The 20,914-nt window shown below is 36.6% G+C and overlaps 2 protein-coding genes across 5 annotated transcripts; both read left to right on the top strand.

The window, feature by feature from the left end:
* The first annotated feature begins 1,512 nt into the window (after positions 1–1,512).
* Positions 1,513–14,512, top strand: LOC113115927 (cytosolic phospholipase A2). Of its 3 annotated transcripts, none has more exons than XM_026283663.1 (18): positions 1,514–1,659; positions 1,869–1,969; positions 2,413–2,494; positions 2,584–2,732; positions 3,347–3,460; positions 3,571–3,608; positions 3,703–3,847; positions 3,958–4,094; positions 4,314–4,536; positions 5,749–5,863; positions 6,425–6,562; positions 7,574–7,663; positions 8,280–8,345; positions 9,446–9,685; positions 10,791–10,975; positions 11,077–11,266; positions 12,711–12,868; positions 12,956–14,512. In XM_026283663.1, exons 2-18 carry the CDS (start codon positions 1,937–1,939, stop codon positions 13,094–13,096), a joined length of 2,244 nt encoding a protein of 747 aa, XP_026139448.1. In that variant the 5' UTR covers positions 1,514–1,659; positions 1,869–1,936; the 3' UTR covers positions 13,097–14,512. The 3 variants fall into 3 exon arrangements, with proteins under 3 accessions (XP_026139465.1, XP_026139448.1, XP_026139456.1); XM_026283671.1 differs by having other exon boundaries at positions 1,563–1,659; positions 1,878–1,969; positions 12,956–13,096; XM_026283680.1 differs by lacking the exon at positions 11,077–11,266 and having other exon boundaries at positions 1,513–1,659; positions 12,956–12,984.
* A 1,757-nt stretch (positions 14,513–16,269) lies between these two features.
* Positions 16,270–20,327, top strand: LOC113116280 (actin-related protein 2/3 complex subunit 5-like). Of its 2 annotated transcripts, none has more exons than XM_026284350.1 (4): positions 16,270–16,516; positions 17,061–17,133; positions 17,737–17,913; positions 18,769–20,327. In XM_026284350.1, the coding sequence occupies exons 1-4, from the start codon at positions 16,377–16,379 to the stop codon at positions 18,829–18,831; spliced, it is 453 nt and encodes a 150-aa protein (XP_026140135.1). In that variant the 5' UTR covers positions 16,270–16,376; the 3' UTR covers positions 18,832–20,327. The 2 variants fall into 2 exon arrangements, with proteins under 2 accessions (XP_026140135.1, XP_026140143.1); XM_026284358.1 differs by lacking the exon at positions 16,270–16,516 and adding an exon at positions 16,555–16,909 and having other exon boundaries at positions 17,028–17,133.
* The last annotated feature ends 587 nt before the right edge of the window (positions 20,328–20,914 follow it).

Below are 20,914 nucleotides of genomic sequence, written 5' to 3'. Positions count from 1 at the left end.
GTGACGTCAGGAACTGACTGAATTTCTGGAAGAAGTAGGCTATTGAATAATTTATTATTAGGCCTCTGAAAACTTAGTTTCATAGTCCTCTTTTTTCTATTGCATTTATTTGTTGTTTTCCATTTTTTTTATAATAAAGAATTTATTAATTTGAAATAGGCTATTTATTGATCAAATTATTATTTGTAAAAACAATGACAAATTTATAATAAATAAAAAACTGATAAAAAGATAATCTTGATTACATCTATATTCATTTTTACAACTAGCCAAATTACTTATATATGTTCAGGTTTCATAACAAAGCCTACTCAAATGCCCCTCCAAAATATGTGAAATTATTAGCCTATAATTTGTTATTATAATTATTATACATTTGATCAACTAGAGATGGCTTTAAATTGAGGAAAAAAACTGTAACCTCTGTACTTTTCCAAACCAGACACCGTCAGAGATGTGTACAATACTGGGATTCCACTGATGATGAAAGCATGACTAACTCAGGAGCGCCACCTGTCAGATAATGTGTCCACTCCACTATACAGTCATTTGCAATCTTACATTGTGGGATCATTTTTATACTTTATTATTTAACCAGTCTATCATAATCTTAAATGAAACCTGAACACTTAAATGCAACGACAATGTATATATATATATATATATATATATATATATATATATATATATATATATATATATATATATATATATATATTATATATATTTATTAGTGTATATATGTATATATGTATAATATGTATATATATTATATATATATATATATATATATATATATATATTATATATATATGTAGCCTATATTATATATATATTATATATATATATATATATATATATATATATATATATATATATTATATATATAGCCTATATATATATATATATATATATATATGTATATATGTATATATGTGTGTAATATATATATATATATATATATATATATATATATATATATTATGTATGTATATATATATGTTTATGTATAATATGTATGTATATATGTATATATATGTATATATATATATATATATATATATATATATATATATAAATATATATGTGTAAAATAATTCCCGTCGGAGTCACTCCTAGTGAAATATGAGAAGCAGGGGCGGGGGAAGAGTTTGGGTCCGCCCTGAAATCGACTGATTTTAGAGAATCGATTCGTTTGAATGAATCGTTTGAATGAACTGGTTCAGGAAACTCAACATTCAAAATTCATTCAAGTCATCGATTTAACGCTTTCTTGTTTAAGGTTCATTAGATAATCCATACTGATATTATCACTGATTTTCGATCACGTTTATGTATTAGTTGTTTTTAGCGTACATTTTGGTGGTCCAGTTTGGTGTATTTAGTCAAATTAAAACTCTGTCAGCTTTGCTGTTTTGGCAGATAAACTTTCTCAGTAGTTTAAAAGATAGTGTTAAAAGATGCGATGTGTATAGTTCCAACTTTTTACCCAAATTTACAAACCTTGTGCGAGTCGGTTCGGTTGAATCATTGCAATGAACAGACTCAAATGAATGATTCGATTGAATATTTAGTCCACGCAGTTATGCGCATTCCTTTTGGCTTCCTGAAGTAACTTTTTGTCGGAAAGGGTCCATCATCACTGCACCACTAGCTATGGTAAGTTCTTGCATGTTTCATTTCTCTGTAAAGTCGTAAAACTTTTAGTGTCCACGCGTGTATGACTTACACAACAAAATCCTTCATAAGCAGTTTCTGTGAAGGCGAACTTTTAGGTTTCAGAGCGTTAAACTCAGCTTATCATGTTTCAACCGCTTGAGCGTAGACTGTATGTTGTTGTTTTTTTCTTCCTCTTTTTTTATTGTCAGAGTTTACAGATGTTTCCCGGACTGTCTTGAAATAAAGTGTCTTTCCTGACCTCCACATCGCTGTCGGAATGTCCTCCATAGACCCCTATCAGTACATCATAGTAAGTTATTACGTTTCACTAAGTCAAGAGAGGCATTTCTTGAAGAAGAACCTGTTTCATCAATCTCTATGGTTGACACGCTAATTAGAGGTTTTGAAAGGTCTATTTAAAATTTTAAGAATTAATTTTAATCGCTGGTGCTGTCATTATGCATTAACATTTCCAATTATGGGTCACCATACTTGACTGTATGTCACGTCACTTTCACATTTAGTCTCGAAGTTAGAAATGGAAAACTGTAAATCTGCTGCTCTTTTGCGTTGTGCTTGGATTCATTTGCATACAGACAGCTGCTGAGTTTATGAAACTCGAGACGCATTCACTGTTTGGGACTCGCATAATATCTATTTCCTACTTCAGTAGTTAAATGAGCTTCCTTTATACATAAATACACATTTTACTGCTCTTAATATTCTTGCCATTGTGGATCACATTATGTGCAGGTTGAGCATCAGTATTCTCATAAATTGAAGGTAAATGTGGCGAGAGCTGAAAATGTGACGAAAGGAGCATTTGGGGATTTATGTGAGTATATATTTATTCTGCGTTCCTCGCTGTTTAAATAAATCCTCGAATGAGTGTTTTTACTTAAGTGATTTTGTGTGGTTTCACAGTGGACACCCCTGACCCTTACGTGGAGCTGTCCATTCCAACCACACCAGAGTCAAGAAAACGAACACGCCACATAAATAATGACATTAACCCCACATGGAATGAAACATTTGAGTTCATACTGGATCCTAATCAACACAATGTTTTGGAGGTGAAGGATTTCTACTCAGATTACTTCTTTTTTATTTTACACTTTCCTTTAAAAGCTTTATTATTCTAAATACTTGACTGTATTTATTACCATCTCCTGATTCAGTACAGTGGTCCCAAAAAGTACGACTTAAGTCACACTTTAAAATCCATGGATTATTTTGAATTATATAACCGCATCAAATCAAGTATCTGCTTGACAAATTACACTATACCTGTTACTAGACTGATTTCACATTTCCCAGCTGCTTTTGCAATGAATTTTAACCAGCAGGTGTCATGTGATATTTAGCAGATGTTTAGGAAGTCGGATTTCCTCAAGTTTACACAAGGGGCCCTCGGAGCTACAACTTTCCCAAACACTCTTTGTCTTAATGTTACACTAGACTATTACTTAGACTAAATATTTGGGGTCAGTCATTTTTTCAACACCAAATCAGCATTTTAGAATGATTTCTTTTTGTGAAACGTTTTGCTTGAAACGTGCTCCCGTGCTGTTGTTGGTTTATATGGCACAGTCTATGCAGTGTTAATAAAAGTGTTGTATTAAATTTAAAAGTCTTTGAAAATACATCAGCACTTTGTTTTAATGCTGTTTGAATGCTCTTTATTTAGATGACACTGATGGACGCTAATTATGTCATGGACGAAACCCTGGGCACAGCTAAATATGCCCTTTCGAAGCTCAAAGTGGGGCAGACGGAGCACGTGACCCTACCTATTGGCAAGGTAAAGTTTTTTTTGTTTTTGGTAAACACCATCAATCTGCCATGAACTGAATTCATAGTAACTGCTTTACAGTATCTTGCTGTTTACTATTATTCTCTGATTTTTGGTAGACGACAAAAGTGTTCCTCGACTTGTTCTTAGAAGTGTGGTATGTATGAAGAAATGTTTATTTCTATACATATGTGCAAATTGTATGCATACTAGCGTGAATGAGGGACTGGAAGTGAGTGGTTTTTGTGCAGTGCGTCCACAGACTTGCGCTTCAGCATGGCTCTGTGCGATCAGGAGAAGCTCTTCATGCAGACGCGCAGGGACCGAGTTATGCTCGGCATCAAGAAGCTTCTTAAAATGGAAAACCCTCGCTTCCTTCCAGCCTCACCTAGAGAGGTAAAGTTTAAAACCACCAAAACTGCCTTATAAACTGTGCTGTACTAAAAAAAGAATCGTATCTCTAGCGAGCGCGATCCTTTCTGATAGCAGCTCTATTTTTGCTCAAGGTTCCCACCATCGGCATTCTGGGTTCTGGAGGTGGTTTCCGTGCCATGGTTGGCTTCTCTGGTGTAATGAAGGCTCTGTATGAATCTGGGGTGCTTGACTGTGCAACATACGTGGCAGGACTTTCTGGATCAACATGGTCAGTAAAAGTCGTTCCAATTGTTTTGATTGAAACCCATACAGAAATCCCAAAGACTTCTACAAATTTAAAAATACCGGTGGTTCCAAAAGGAGATTTTCACAGCGTTGCTATAGAAGAACCATTTTGGGCTTCCCCTAAGAACCTTTCAGTGAACAGTTCTGAAAATATAGAGTGAAGAACATCTCATTAACATCCATATTGGCTATATTCGCACAGGTATATGTCCATGCTGTACTCGCACCCTGAATTTCCCGCTAAAGGCCCAGGGGATATTAATAAGGAGCTGATGAACAGAGTCAGCAATAGTCCACTCAAACTGCTCCTGCCCCAAAACATCAATCGCTACGTCAAAGCACTGTGGAAGAAGAAATCGGCCGGACAGCCTGTCACTTTCACTGACATCTTCGGGATGTTGATCGGAGAGACTCTGATTCCGGGGGTGAGAAATGTGGCCATACAGACTGGGTTATTGATGGTTTTTACTGCAATAGGGCATCAAGAACTGCATGAACTCCACTGTACTCTATTTATACACTGTAGTTTGTTCAAGAACAAAGACTCCTTTGTATGTTGTCTCTCTATTATGCATCCCAATGCAAATAGACCCTTCTCTTGGGGAGGAGCGTCCTTGTAAAACAGGAAGATACTTCTCAGAACAGGAAGGTAGTAGCCCCAGTATTTATGAATCTACACTACAGATAATATATATTTTTTATTTTAAGAAAAAAAGAAAAGAACGCTTTTATTCAGCAGGGTAGTATTAAATTGAAATTAAAGACATTTATAATGTTCCAAAAAGATTTCTATTTCAAATTAATGGTGTATTTCTATGGCTTTTTAGTCAAAGAATCCTCAAAAAAAAAATTTGCAAGGTTTTCAGAAGCAACTTAATAATGAACTGTTTTCAGTATCTAATCAGCATAATTAATTACATTCTGAAGGATTAAGACTGGAGTAACAAGTGCTGGCAATTCAGCGGTTCTGTCACAGGAATAAATGACACTTTAAAATATAGTTGAAAAGAAAACGGTTTTATTATATAGTAATAATATCTCACAATTTTACTGTACTTAAAAAAAAAAATCAGTAATAAAAAAATGCATCCTTGGTGCACATAAGAGACTTTTTTTCTCTTGACGACTCTAAACCTTTGAAATGTAGCGTATGAGAAAATGTGTGCACATGATATTCCGCGTTCATGTTGCTTATCGGTTGACTAGAGTAAGATAGTTTTGAATAATTTCCCCAAATCACACACACACACTATTTTATTGTGACATTTTATCATTTGAATGGCTTTACCTGCAGAAATATTTGTAGAGATATATTAGTGTGAGGAACAATCCTGTCGGACCAGCAAAGTGTTTAAAATTTCCTCTTTCAGTGTTCCATGTAAAGAAAAAGTAAGTCAGACAGGTTTGGACATGGGACATGAGAATGAGTAAATGATGATGAGACTTTCATTTTAAGATGCACTGCTCCTTTAATTATACAATACTGTTGCTACCGTCCTTTTAGAAAATGCTATCTAAAAAACTTTGTTCACTTCGGTTTTTAACATACATTGACACAGATGCTGTGAAGACCTAAAGGAAACATGTTTTGATCATTGAGCTTATGGTGTGTGTGTGTGTGTGTGTGTTTTTCACAGAGAATGGACGCTAAATTGAGCTCCATGCAGACGAAGATTAATGAAGGTCAGAGCCCCCTTCCTCTCTTCACCTGTCTCCACGTCAAACCTGACGTCTCTGAGCTCATGTTCGCCGGTAAGATCACAGTTCACATAAACATTAACAATTGCTATTAGCTCAACTGGTACCGATTGCTGTTTGAAATGAAAAATTCTTCTGTAAAAGAAACGAGAAAGACACAGCAACTATCCCTATTGTAATGACTGACAAAACATTTGTATAAGACCGCTTCAGAGCCTCTGTGGTAGCTGAACACTATGGATTTGTTTACATTTGTTTAATACTGTAGAAAACATGCAAATATTTGTTATGGTGCCTAATGATTGACCCGCTGTGAAGTCATTATGAACTTTCCCAGCTCCTCCCACACACTCATTTAAGAGACTTGTCATTGTGTGGATGGGTTGTATTCTGATGAATGGGATCAGAGATTGTAACTAAACAGATGATGATGATGATGGTTAAGTGGAAGTATTTGTCGGTTCAATGGGAGTCACTTACTGTACATTACTCTTTGTATCTGTCTGAACATGAGTCACTGAGTCAAGTAGAATTTGGTAGTGCAGTGTTTTATATAAAAATGCCTTTGTCATTTTGACTTAATAATATTGGGTTTGTTTCCTCCGTCTCAATCAGACTGGGTGGAGTTCAGCCCGTATGAGATTGGCATGGCCAAATATGGCACCTTCATGTCTCCAGGGCTCTTTGGAAGCAAGTTCTTCATGGGCAGCGTTGTTAAACAATATGAGGAAAACCCCTTGCATTTCCTCATGGGTAAGACTGGGACTGCTCTGAATTTCAACAGAACCCCACAGAATGCATGTAGTGTCACTGGATACTGAAGTACAGTTACTCATGAACTGTGTGATTACTCATACTTCCCAACAATATATAAAATATTCCCAAATTATAGGTTTGCAAATATATAAAGTTGGATTCATTTCAAAATCTATTCAAACTGTTAGTTCAGTGAACCGATTCACTAATTCACTGAATCCCTCATTTAATCATTTCGACAATTTGTTTGTGCCACCAAAAACATCTCTGCATGGTATTTTTTATGTTTTGTTAAAAAAAAAAAAAAAAAAAAAACTAAATTATATGTTGTTTTAAAGTTTGGGGTCAGTAATATTTTTATGTATTTATTGTTTTAACTAATTTAATAAATGTATTCAGCAAGGATAATTTTTAATTGATCAAAAGTGACCGTAAATACATTTATAATATTACACTATAAATGTTTCTTGAGCACCAAATCAGCATATTAGAATGATTTCTGAAGGAATATGTGACACTGAAGACTGGAGTAATGATGCTGTAAATTCAGCATATTTATTCCAGGAATAAATGAAAAACTTAAATACATTACAAAAGAAAATACTTATTTTCAATTGTTTTAATGTATTGTCCAGCATAAGAGACTCTGTAAAACATTAAATAATTCTTACAAACCCCAAACACTAACAACAGTGTAAGTAAACAAAATAGATAAATAATAATAAATAAAAATCATGAAATGTCATTTTGAAATGTCGGCTGGAATATGCAGAGGTAATATCCCACTCTTCATGCTTGGTTCTTACGAGAAACCCATTATATAAATTATTCTTACGTCGACTCAAGATCACCTAATTTGCACAAACATCTTGCTCCCTTTCAAGAAAGTTTTCTCAGTTGAAGAGGGTCAGAGTTCGAATGAATAATCCTTCCTTGTTCTGTTTAGTAGATTATTGGTTCCAGGAATTGTTTGCCGTAGCATGTTTAATGAAAGTGTATGTGCTGCAGGTGTATGGGGCAGTGCTTTCTCCATCCTGTTCAACCGGGTTCTGGGGGTGAAGGAGACGACCAGTAGCAGCACAATGGAGGAGGAGCTGGGTGAGGAAGATTGTATCTCTCAGCTATCAGATACAAAGAACTTTACGATAGAGAAAATGTATTCCGCATTTCAAAAGAAGCCAGTGTAGGCCAGCTTAGATTGTTATCATACTGTCAGTTCGTATCCTTGTAACATGTTGAAATGTGCCATTACTTGTTCTTCTGGCACAAACATGTACAGTTGACACACATTTACTGCATGAGTGCACAGTTTTAGCGTGGAAATGAAAAAATTAGTGCGCAGCCACACTGGTCTACACACTACTGATGTGTGACCTCAGTCAAACCCTCTGCTGACATTCAGGGTTGAAGTAAAGCCTCATATAACATTAACAGACGGGTTTGTTCATGTTCAGATGTGTATAAAATCAAACGAAGCATTAATTAAATCATATTTTGAGTCTTTTTTGTATTGTTAACGATTTTCTGCACAGGGACTTTATTTTCAGCCACATTCTCGTTACTGTAATAAAGAATGAGGGATCACAATGATTCTTTTATGCAAAATCTCTATATCTTTTTGTGAGGTTGACCCCATCAGTTGAAACTTAGGACAGGGAAAAGAAAGGGCTCGTCTCATATCAGTCTAAAAGTGTTTGCATTTTCTGTTTTTCAGAGCAAATTAAACCCGAGCATATCGTGGGTGATGATTCAGCAGATAACGAGGAGGAAACTCAGAGGGGTGAGAAAGTACTCCCTGATCGTTTTTTTCTCTCGTTTTCACTTTCTCTCGTTCAAACACACACTTACAGTAGTTCAGTTGAGGGCTCAACTTTAAGACTGGTTTGGAGTCGGAGGTTGGAGGTTTTATAAGATTGGGAAAAAAAACGTTCTATTCATCAAAGAATCCTGAAAAGTGATACGTATCACGATTTCCACAAAAATATAAAGCAGAATTTTTTTTATATGGATAATAAGAAACATTATTAATGATTAAGCACAAATAATAATTGATCATAACAGAACAAATAAGCACATTAGAATGATTTCTGAAGGATCGTGTGACACTGAAATGATGCTGAAAATTCATCTTTAAACCGCAATAAACTACATTTCAACACACAGTGTTGTGCAAAGGTATTAGGCCACTAGTTTATTTCACCAACAAAATGGTTTTAAGTCAGTTATTTCTGTTTTGCTGTAGAGTCAGAAGGAAAATATCAGTTGACATTTCCAAACTTTTTTTGGCCATTCATTATAATAATCCAGTGAGATTATGCACAAACATCCAGTGCTCCACACACACAGATCTGATCTCAGCATCAGCATCAGCATCAGCATCATCATCATCATCATCAGTCTGTCTGGAATATCACGAAGAAACAGAACAAACTGAGACAGACTCAATCCAGAAGAACTATGGCAACGTCTCCAAGATTTTGTCTTTTTATTAATTAATTTATTTGTTTGTTTAATTATTACCAAGGAAACATTATGTAGTTGTCTAATGGCTTATTTATATAAATTGTTACTAAGGTAACATGTTTAACTCTCTAATGTTTTACACCATATCCCATAATTTTCCTGTAAAATTGTATGTATTCATTAAGTTACATCATTGTTGCACAATTTCCAGCTATTATTGCAAATTAAAAACCTAATAAATGTATAGTGGTAAAAGAAACAACTGTATACACTAAAGATAAATATATGTAAGTATGTCTTTCTGATACATTACTGAAAATGCATTTCTTAATTGGTAAAAAATATGAGTAGAGTAGGTAAAAATCTGGGGGGAAAGGAGCCAGGGAATCACTGATTGTCTCTGTCTCTTTGATCCAGGAGGCACAGAGAGCGCGGAGGCAGAAGATGAGCGGCAGCGTCATGCCCAGGCGAGCTGGGTTCAGCGCATGCTGACCTCCATAATGGGGGACACCACCCTGTTCACCACACGTGAGGGCCGTGCCGGCAAGGTGCACAATTTCATGCTGGGACTCAACCTAAACTCTACACTGCCCTTCTCTCCCTTCAGTGGCCTCATGCACCAGAACTCAGTGGATGAAGAGGTTGATGCTGTTACAGGTACGAATTAGCCAATATCAATACATTTGGATGTCAAGGACCCCCCCCCACTTTAAAAAGACAGGCTACTTTAATTAGAAAAGTTGAATATATATATTATATATATTATATTATATATATATTATTTTATACAGTATGAGGAAAACTGATATTGTAAAAGTGATTTTATAAAAAAAAAAAATCTATTATGGTTAATTTAGCTTTTCATTTTTAATCTAGATTATTAAATATTATTATAGAAAAATAATAGTTTTTCAGTTTTATTTTTAAAAACTCAGTCTCAATTCTTTTTATTCTTTTTTTTTTTTTTTTTTTTTACCAATTGTATTTTTTTATTTTTTTTATTTTTACAGTTAAAATATTTTTCCTACACCTACTAGGGGTCTTCACACCCCATTTTAAAAACCCCTGACTCACAGTACAACAAACTTAAGCTGCCTTGATCTAGGACACAGTAGTGAGAATTCAAGTATGACCCTTCAGAGGATTCAAACCTACAAGCAGAATTGTACTCTGTATATTTCTTAGTGCCTGAAAGCTCTACTTAACCTGGTCTTGTGAAGTATGCAGTTAAAAGAAACGGGTGTGACGGTCTGTAGGTGGAACAATAGGCTGATATTTGGTCAGGTGCCACTTGACTTGATGAAGGGCTTTCAAACGTTATTGGTGTCTGAGTGGGAGGAAGTTAGCTAGTCAACTCTCAAAACTACATGCATCTAAGAAATACCAACACACCCACTGCAGATTGAATTTTCTCCCAGAGGTTAATTATACAGAAGCATCACACAGGAAGCAGAACATGTCGCAGCAAGATCAGTGATCGTGATAAGACCGTTTTGAGTGCTTCTTTACATTTATGTGTCATTCTGTTAATCACACTGATAATGAAGGCAGACTCTCATTTATCATTATTGAAAATAATGGCACTGCATGTCTGCTTCCTTTTCACACTTGGGTGTGGGAGAAAAGATAAGAGAGAAGTAATGTTTAATAAATGATGACACTGTTGCATGGAATTTTCTTTACTCGGAAACAACTCGGTGAATGTTGGAGATGGCAGTGTCATTGGCAAGCCACAGTGATAACAGATGAATCTTTCCTGCAGATCCTGACGAGTTTGAGCGAATCTATGAGCCCTTAGATGTGAAGAGCAAGAAAATCCACATAGTGGACAGCGGTCTGACCTTTAACCTGCCCTATCCTCTCATTCTGCGGCCACAGAGAGGAGTTGACCTCATCATTTCCTTCGACTTCTCAGCCAGGCCCAGTGACTCCAGCCCGCCATTCAAAGTAAGTGTCTGACACGAAGCTTATGCATGACATCTACATATTAAGAATATCATTATAAATGTATTTACTATCATCCACATGCATACTTGTTTGTCTGTTAGGAGCTACTGTTAGCTGAAAAATGGGCCCGTATGAATAAGCTGCCATTCCCTAAGATCGATTCGAAAGTATTTGACCGAGAGGGTCTGAAAGAGTGCTATGTGTTCAAACCCAACAAGGGAGAAAAGAGCTGCCCCACTGTCATTCATTTTGTCCTGGCCAACATCAACTTTCGGAACTTTAAAGCCCCAGGTGAGAGCAGGTGATCAGTCGCGAAATAACCTGTGTTATTTCACCACTGTGAATTTATGTGTTTAACATCAAAGGGTTAGTTCAGCCAAAAATGGAAATGAAGCCATTAATTACCCACCCTGAAGTCATCCTAGGTGTATATGGCTTTCTTTTTTCAGACGACTTCAGTTGGAGTTATTTCAAACATTTCTTTGATCTTTCGAACCGTTTGATGCAACTTAGCGGGTGTTGCACTCCATCGGTCCATAATAAGTTTAATAGAAAGCTCATCCATTATAAAAAAAGTGTGTCACGCTGCTCCGGGGGGAGGGGACAAAGGCCTCCTGCTTTGAATCGATGCGTTTTTGTAAGAAAAGTTTCCATATTAGAACCGTAATAATCATTTTAATCTAGCTTGTGTTCACAGTTGTAAACGCAGCAGTTCCAAGGGAATGATGTATGAAGTCAGCGCTGCGCATGCAAAGCAAAGTTGCGCACTTTAGCAAAGGAAAACCAGTCTCCTCTTGGCTTATATCGAAATCATTCTACATTCTTCTTTACAAATCCTCATATTGTACTGCTAATTAGTGACAGTTGTTTTATTTTGATCTCTCCACTCTACTTCCACGTGCGTCATTTCTGAGCGCCGCATGCGCAACGCTGACCTCATAGATCATTCGCCCGGAACTGCTTCGTTTACAACTTTGAGCGCAAGCTAGATTAAACTGATTATTGCGTTTTGAATATGGATATTTTTCTTACAAAAACACATCGATTCGATCCAGGAGGCATTTGTTCACCGTGTGAGAGACTTTTTTTTAATTGATGAGCTTTTTATTAAACTTCTCATGGACCGATGGAATGCAACACCCGCTGATTGACATCAAACATCTTGATTTGACAAACATTTTTTTTTATTAACTCCAACTTAATTCGTCTGAAAGGAGAAAGTCATATACACCTGGGATGACTTCAGGGTGAGTCATTTATGCCTTAATTTTCATTTTTGCCTGAACTAACCCTTTAAGGTTAAAATAGTGAGTGAGTCATTCCAGCCTATTCTTCAAAGTAGTGACTTATTCAATCATTGATTCATCCAGACTCTATGGCTCCTACTGTATGTTCAGTTCAGTCTGATTCATCAGTTGTGTTTACAGATTCACAAAAAAAAAGATTTTTAAGTGTATTTTTGATCAAATAAATGCAGCCTTGGTCAGCCATTCCCAAACTATCTTTTCCATTGTACTGTATACAGAGGGGTCCACATGATGCAGACTCATTTAAACCCGGAAATAAATAATGTTTTAGGAAGCTGGGATTTTTTTCAAATGAAGAAATGTTATGATGTAAAGTGAATCAGATTCTGTACTATTTTTAGGTCACTTATCAAAAAGGTGTTATTGACAAGTGAACTTCTTTGGACAAACGGTCAGATTTAATCATTCTCTTTTCTGTTTTCTTGAAGGAGTGCCTAGAGACACAGACAAGGAGATCGAGTTTGCAGACTTTGACATTTTCGACGATCCAGCCTCTCCCTTCTCCACCTTCAACTTCCAATACTCCAACCAGGCCTTCAGGAGGCTTCATGACCTCATGGAGTTCAACACGCTGAACAACATCGAGGTCAGTTCTCCTCCTTCAAACTCGAATTCATACAGTTTTTGCAATTCGTTTTTGGTCTTCATTCTACACAACTCTTTTGTTTTGCAGGTTATAAAAGAAGCAATTAAAGACAGCATTCTGCAGCGACGAGAGAACCCCTCACGCTGCTCTGTTTCCCTGTTACTCAATGAAATTGAAAACAAGAAGTTCCTGAAACGAGATACCAGCAGTGCAAAACGACACACCTAACAGATAGCTGCAAACAGCTATGCAAAAGCCTAGACTGCGTTGGTCCACTGGTGCTGATTTCTCATTTCATGAGAATCACTGAGCAGATTCATCAGACAAGACTGGACTGACCTTATTACAAGCTCATTTTTTATGCTGCATTCCAGACCACTTTAAATTTCCCCAGCTCCTACTTAAAGATAAAGGCGCTCGAGGTCAAACTTCCAATTCATACCAAACCAGGGTTATTAATGTTAAGGAGGGGAATGGAATAGATTTGAAAATGGTCAAATGTTTTGTGTATGGCGACACGAGAGTACTACACTCTCATTGGTCACTGAAAACATAATCAAATTCGCCAGAATATTTAATAAACAGACACACAATGGGCAGGGGACGTAAAGAACTTTACAACATTCAGGACCTCTTCCCAGCTTAATTTCAAAACGATTCTTGAATTACCACTTGGGCAAATTCTTCATGTTAAATTGCTTGCAAATCTGTCTGTGTACTTCTCTACGGGTTGCAAGGAGCCAAGTACAGGCAGCTTTGTTTTCACTTGACATTTTAGCAGTAAATACTGTTCTGGGAGTAATTTATGGTCTCAGTGGCGGCCTGGGCCTTAGGACTCGCTGTTCTTCATGCGTTTCTGCCAATGTGATAAGAAAACAATGACTGCTCTCCATTCGGTTCTACTGTGACGCATCTATGACCAATAGCCTTGCCTTCGGGACAGGATTCATCTCATATTTCAGCGAAAGATTCATTGCTTAGGAACTGGATTCAGCTGCTTTTATTTATTTTCGCTTACAAATGACGTCTCCCGCCCGAGGGGTGAAAGGAAGAAGGTACTCCAGGACTCCACCTCCTCGTGAGGTGTCACATGATGGGACATGTTGTGAAAATATATTGGTGGCAGACCGGCACATACAGATCTAACTTCACACATAATCATTCCTCTGGTTTACATACTTTATGATGAAAGCGTATGCAAGATTATTTATTTGTATGCTTATTGTGTTTTATAATTTCATTTTAAGATTTGGACATCTCAAAATTAAACATTTGAAATGAATGTCAATGGGGGGGGGGGAGTGCTTAAGGCAGAGCAGGTAAGGTTTTTCGTAAAACTGAACTGAGGTCAGTAGGATAAAGATAGCAGGTAGATACCAGAAAGACTGGTTGTGGGGTAAAAATAGACCTAAGCTTTAGAGTGCACTTTAAGTCCAAAATAAATGTCTACTTTTATACATTCTTTCCTGTTTGTGTTCGAACAGCACAAGTCTCAGATCCTTTAAAAGTGGGCATGTTCTGTATGATTGTATGATTCATGTATACACAACGGTTATCTGTGTCATGTACATTTAAGTGATGTTACCAGCCTGTGTGGTGTAGTGTCGTGCATAAACGTAATAAAAGGATATTTATACCAATGAACGGTCTGAGGATTTTTTACTGGAATTATACACCAAGAGTTTACTTTAAGAAGCTGACTCAGGATCAGGATACAGACACATTTGTCAGTGCTACTAACAAAGCGCACTTTATTGTGGACATTTTATTTTTTTTCCACAATTTTGTTTTCATAGGTTTTGCAAAAAGGTGCCTCATTTGAGGAAATGTGCGCGGGTGTTGGGAAAACCTGTAGTTGTTGGGAATTTCCTGCAAAGTACCTTACAGTAAACCGAAAATAAGAAATTCCCTAACTGAAGAGTAGGAAGTAGAAAGAAGCAGTAGAAAAGTAGAGCTGTTAATGCTACTACGGAAATGGTTAAATAGTATGTGAAATCACATTTATTGTATCTTGGCATCTTGTGTCTTTGCAGGGCTGACATTTCTCATAGGCCAAAGAAATTATTCATGTTGAAATGTGTTTCTTATCCCCCTTATATTTCATGAATGGGCTATTATCAATCATAGTAACATAGATCTCATCAGAGATAAGTGTTATTACTGGACTTCCTTCATCACTTCCTCATGCTCTTCCTCTGTTTCAAGCACTGAATGGTCCAGCGTATCTTGTGAGTGGGGTGTAAACTAAATGAGGATTGTCATATAGGCTATAAAGTTTAGGGAGACCGGTTCTTCTTTTAGAAAATAATGTAATGGTTTGAAGTGTTTTGCTCATCTGTTAGAGGCTGAAATCCAAACTCTGTGCTATCAGGGAATTTCACACATTATCTATGACACCTCATTCGAATAAAACAATGTGATATTGTGTTAATGCGTGTAAGCCCTGAGGTGTAGGAGATGTTTTGTTTCACATGTACCTGTATGGATTATTATCCCCACTAATACGTTGGTAGGACATGGCATTGCTTGCTAAATGTAACTTTGATGGCATGGCCTCTTTTCGCCTTTGAAAAGGTTTTGATTTAGCATACATAGCCTAGCACAGAGCAAAAGTGGGCGTTTATCACCATGTGGGTTTCTTCAAACTGCTGGGTGTTTTCTAAATCATGCAATCTTACCCAACCCCACTCCTAAACCTAACGTCACTATGACGTCAACCAATCAGGTATCGTGGTGTAAAAACACCCTGATCTGGTAACTCCCATTACTTTCCTGCAGAAACCTATACTTGATCTGCTGGGCTACTGGAGGAATGTGAGTATGAATAGAGGACAGTCAGGTTTTATAAGACTCAGTTGCTCAATGCTCATGCATGAATAATTAAGCTCATGCAAAGTATAATTGGCAGTAACTCATCTTCAGGATGAGAATAAAAAGAGATTCCTCCTTTAATTTCACAGGTCAAACAAGTCAAATTAAAAAAGGTTACATTTGGAATAGATTCGTTTTTCGTCCTACCCAATTCATAAAGTGAAAAACTAAACTGAAATTACTTTCATTTATATACATTTGCCTACACATTAAGAGCAGTATATATATTCAGAAAGGTATTTCAGTGTTGCCATTCATTTATGTTTCTTAAGCAACTTAAATAAATTTGGTACAACCTAACATGTTAAAAAAATATATAATATAATATAATATAATTAAATAGTTTTCGCACTTTTGCTACTGTTCGGAAGCAATGACAAATTTATTGCAATAACTAACAAAAATTTAAATTAATCTTAAAATTAAGTCTTAAAACGGATTGATTGGGCCACCCTGTTTTTATAGTCTATGGCGCCACCTAGAGTTAGACTTGAGATGACAATTGTAAGTTTTCATTTATGCCACTGACACCAGGGGGCTTTATATGCGGAAGTCAACAATCACCGAGCTGCTTCCTGAAAGTGCTGGGACTTTTTTGCATGAACTGACATCTTCTGATTGATTCATCGAACCAGCCATGTCGAAGAACACAGTGTCCGATCGATTCAGAAAAGTTGATGTAGACGAGTACGACGAAAACAAGTTTGTCGACGAGGAGGAAGGCGGAGAAAATCAGCTGGGACCGGATGAGGCTGAGGTGGATTCTCTCATCAGATCATATCCTTTCAGTCCAGACCCATGACTTTTATTGCTATTTTTCATACTTCCTGCGTTCTTGCAATATATCATTTGATTTGTCGTTTTATGAAAGCACTTGATATTCTGGTTAGCTGTTATTATAATAGGTTATATTTCTGTCCTCTCGTCCAGACGTGGGTGTGGTAACGTTAGTCAGTCGCTTCATTCATTTAGGACGTGCACATTTCATATGCTCATCATAAGTTTGCACTGCGGATCCAACTCTTTTAAAACTGCAGAATTACAGCTGTAATGTTTAAAGGGCAACACGTTAAGCTGTTTTTTATGGATGTGGCTATTAATTAGAATGAGCTCGCTTGCTGTAGAAACGCTTCAGGATGCCACCGACTTCCGGTTGCAAGACTGCAATGTGTGAGGGCGCTTTATAATTCCTCACACCTTCTAATATGTACTTTCCGACCACTTTTAATAGTTTATGTAAAATGGTATTTAAAGAGTGAATTTCATTCGTGACTAGACGTGTTTTCAGGCGTCCTGTGGTGCTTTCCTTAGCGCGTGATACAGGGAACCTGATGGGAGCTCTGCAGGCAGTGCTGAAGAATCCACCCATCAACACCAAGAACCAGAATGTGAAGGTGAGTTACAGCTTAGTATCTCAAAGTATCCTTTGATGCATGTTTTTGGCATGGCTCCTGGATAAAATTAGCATCTCAGGGGCTAGATATCATGTTATTGTTATTGCTTCAATCTGCCGACATGAAATGCAACCTGTGGCAACAGTGTTAAAGGGATACTCCACGCCAACGTGAACATTTTGTCATTAATCACTTAACCCCCATGTCGTTCCAAACCTGTAAAAGCTTCGTTCATCTTCAAAACACAATTCATGATATTTTGGATGAAAACCGGGAGGCTTATGACTGTCCCATAGACTTCCAAGTATGAAAGACGTCATCAGAATAGTCCATCTGCCATCAGTGGTTCAACCTAATGTTATGAATTGACGAGAATACTTTTTGTACATGAAGAAAACAAAATTAAAGACTTCTTTTAAACAATTCCTCTTATTACATAACCTCTTATAACAAAAGCTTATTTAGACGCCCATTTAGGATTGGAGGTTAATAAAAATCCCAAATGAATGGATTCATCATTCATATCTTTTAAAGTATAGTTCATTTTATGTGTGTGTGTGTGTGTGTGTGTGTGTGTGTGTGTGTGTGTGTGTGTGTGTGCAGGACCGGGCTGAAGGCCTCGTGTTGAAAGTGCTCAGCTCTTTCAAGACTAGCGATATAGAAAAGGCTGTCCAGTCTCTGGATAAGACTGGAGTTGATCTCCTGATGAAATACATCTACAAAGGCTTTGAAAAACCCTCAGACAACAGTAGTGCCATCCTACTGCAGTGGCATGAGAAGGTACCTTTTTTACAATAAATAAAATACATTTAAAGGAATAGTTTTTTTTTCACAGCTATTGCCATAAAGAACCATTTTATGTGCCTTTCAGTGAAAACTACTTAAAAGAACTATGTTTTCTTAGTCTAATCAACATTTTAAAAAATCTAAAGAACCTTTTTCAACTATAAAGAACCATCTGTAAAGGTTCCGTGATGTTAAAGCTTCTTTGTGGAATGATAGATTGTTTTTAAAGGGGTAGTTCACCTAGAAATGAAAAAATTAAATCATTGTTTACTGGCCCTGGTGTTGTTTTAATGCCATATGCCTTTCTTTCCTTTCCAGACTACAAAAGTTGAAATTCAAAGAAATACTTGCACTCGTCCATACAATGGCAGTGAAAAGTGACTAGTATGATTTTTTTAAGACACAAAAGTATCACTGAATGGTGTCAAATATACTCCCAAGTGTTCTGGGGTATTTGATAGGGTTTGGTAAAAAAAAAAAAAAAAAGAATAAAAAGTCACTTGAAATTGAATGTTATTTAACAAAAACCTGGTCGTTGGTTTTTGAGCACAAATACACATTCATGATACGCTAATATTATAGTAGTTCACACCTACTCCCTCAGGAAAAGCACACAAGTTGCAAGAAATCAAGATTAATAAAACCATAAAATCATTAAATACAATGTCTTTAACTCCCAAAAAAGTGTCTGTGTACACAATGAGTTAAATATACCTTATAGGACTGGAACTAACCGGTTTCAGTTGATGTGAATGTGAAAACTTCTTGTTGCAATTAACTCAGCAGATATATTCAGTGGTTCATTGATCATTTGTTTTGAATTTTAAGTGTCGGTCTCTGTCTGTACAGGCTCTCTCAGCAGGTGGTGTGGGCTCCATCGTCCGAGTGCTCACGGCCAGGAAGACTGTGTAATCTTCAGCACCGTGGCAGGGTTGGCGGAGGGACTGACTGGCTGGCACAACCCCTCATGGCCTGGTTTCTGCCCACACTGCCAAACTGGAGGATATCCAGTCACTCACCTTTTTTTTAAAACGATCAAACATCACAGTCCCATTTGGATTTCTTGCGGTGAAGTTAAGCACCTTGGATCTACGGTCACAGAACGGTGGCGAGAAAATGTCATTGTTGACCTCAGTAGTTATTAAGCACAGACATTTTAGCTATTTTCAAAGAAAACGTCTCTTTGCTCGTCTACTTCACATACTTCACATTCTCATACCTGTCCTGATGCAAAGTCTCAAACGAACAGAACAAACAGTACATGTAATCACACGACTAAATCTTTAGTCTTGTTTTTACAGTGGCATGTGATCGTTCTCTGGAGTTTTTTTGTTTTTTTTTTTTTCTTAAAGGGATAGTCCACCCAAAATGATGTCATCATTTACTCACCCACATTTTGTTCCAGACCTGTTTGACTGTGGAACATAAGAAGATATCTTGAAGAACTTTGGGGTCCAAAACTACATCTTGGTTTTCTTTTGTGTCAAACAGATTTGGATGAAGGTGAATAAATGATGACCGTATTTAAATTGTTTGTATGAACTATCGCTTTAAGAAGGTGATCAAGCTTTCGTTCACAGGATTTTTACTTTCCTCTCTTTTTTTCATCTTCTTCTTTTCAGTTGCTCTGTGGAACATGCAGCATCAGTATTTGCTTTATCCTACTTGCATGCATTGCGTTATATGTAAGTTCAGGAACTGGATGATGAATCTAACCTTATATGAACACCTGTGTGTTCAAGAGGGAGATTTCCAGCTCAGTTTCTTATTTTCCTCCACTGTCCCTTCAGTAATTCTTGCAGTTTCTAGAAGCTCTTTTTGTTTCATATCACACCGGGATCACGTTTTAAGAAACAAAAAAGGGAATACGTTAAGTTGCCAAAAACATTTTTATTGTCATGATTGTTGATTAAAACTAGTGTTTTTGTACTCTTTACAGAAACAATGAGTTAATTATTTTCTAACGCTGAGTATTATTAGATTGTCCAACAAAAGCTTATGTATATTTTGATCATATCATTTTTGAGCTGTATTAGATGTTACCAATTGTAGAACCTGATTAACATCAACATGTACTTTGAACTCAGACTTTATGTCAGGTGCTGATGATCTAGCTAACCTCTGAGACACACAAGTGTTTGTGTACGCTCACAACTCCCACCAAACACGCAGCTAGCACTCCAGCTGCAGTGGAGAATTCAGCTTCCACTGTGGTCCACTTGTTTATCACATACTTGAAGCCATACATAAACAACCCAAGGAACTTTCCAAGTGAATGTTGAGTTTGCATCACACCAGTGATTGATATGATTAAGAGCAAAAATGATGAAATAGTTTACCAACTGCCTTATGAAATGTACATTTTATATTGTATCATCCTTTTGAAAAATAAATGAAATAAATGCAAACTTTGTCGCATCTTTTCCATCTTTGTAGAAACACAAAGGCCTGTTTGAGGTCTAAGTGATGTTTGTCTGCGGTTTGACAGTTATTATTTTTCATTAAAACTAAAACAATTAAAAAAAGAAAAAACATTTTCGTTATGTGAAATTTAAAATAGTAGAAAAAAAAACGTTATTTTTAGCTATTTGCCTTAGCAACATTTCTCATTTTGTTTTAGTTTGATGATGTGCTAAAATGATAAAGACTAAATTAACTTAAAAAAAAAAAAACTTTCCAAAAAAATCAATTTCTCCAGTGGAAAAGTCCATCCCTTGTTTGATAAAAAAATAAAAATTATCACTTGTAAACAATGCTTGACCCGTGCAGATTTCTCTCCTGATTCCACTTTTTCACCGGAGAAAGCAATTTTAATTAGAGATGACTTTGAATTTAACACATCTCAATGATGGATTTGTTTCTTACAAACATGCAGCTTTTCACTTCATACTTGTGGATTACTGCAATGTTTTTATCAGCTGTTTGAACTCTCGTTCTGACGGCACCCATTCACTGCAGAGGATGCATTGGTGAGCAAGTGAGGTAATGCCAAGGA

This window comes from Carassius auratus, chromosome 2 (genome assembly GCF_003368295.1).
Source record: "Carassius auratus strain Wakin chromosome 2, ASM336829v1, whole genome shotgun sequence".
NCBI lineage: Eukaryota > Metazoa > Chordata > Actinopteri > Cypriniformes > Cyprinidae > Carassius > Carassius auratus.
This window is presented reverse-complemented; position numbering and strand designations above follow the sequence as displayed.

Coding starts and splice junctions, on each gene's coding strand:
- LOC113115927 (XM_026283663.1), top strand. CDS start 1,937: ATGTCCTCCATAGACCCCTATCAGTACATCATA. Junction 2,495..2,583: donor AGGAGCATTTGGGGATTTAT/GTGAGTATATAT, acceptor GTGGTTTCACAG/TGGACACCCCTGACCCTTAC. Junction 12,869..12,955: donor ACACGCTGAACAACATCGAG/GTCAGTTCTCCT, acceptor TTTGTTTTGCAG/GTTATAAAAGAAGCAATTAA.
- LOC113116280 (XM_026284350.1), top strand. CDS start 16,377: ATGTCGAAGAACACAGTGTCCGATCGATTCAGAAAAGTTGATGTAGAC. Junction 16,517..17,060: donor GTGGATTCTCTCATCAGATC/ATATCCTTTCAG, acceptor AGCGCGTGATAC/AGGGAACCTGATGGGAGCTC. Junction 17,134..17,736: donor CCAAGAACCAGAATGTGAAG/GTGAGTTACAGC, acceptor GTGTGTGTGCAG/GACCGGGCTGAAGGCCTCGT.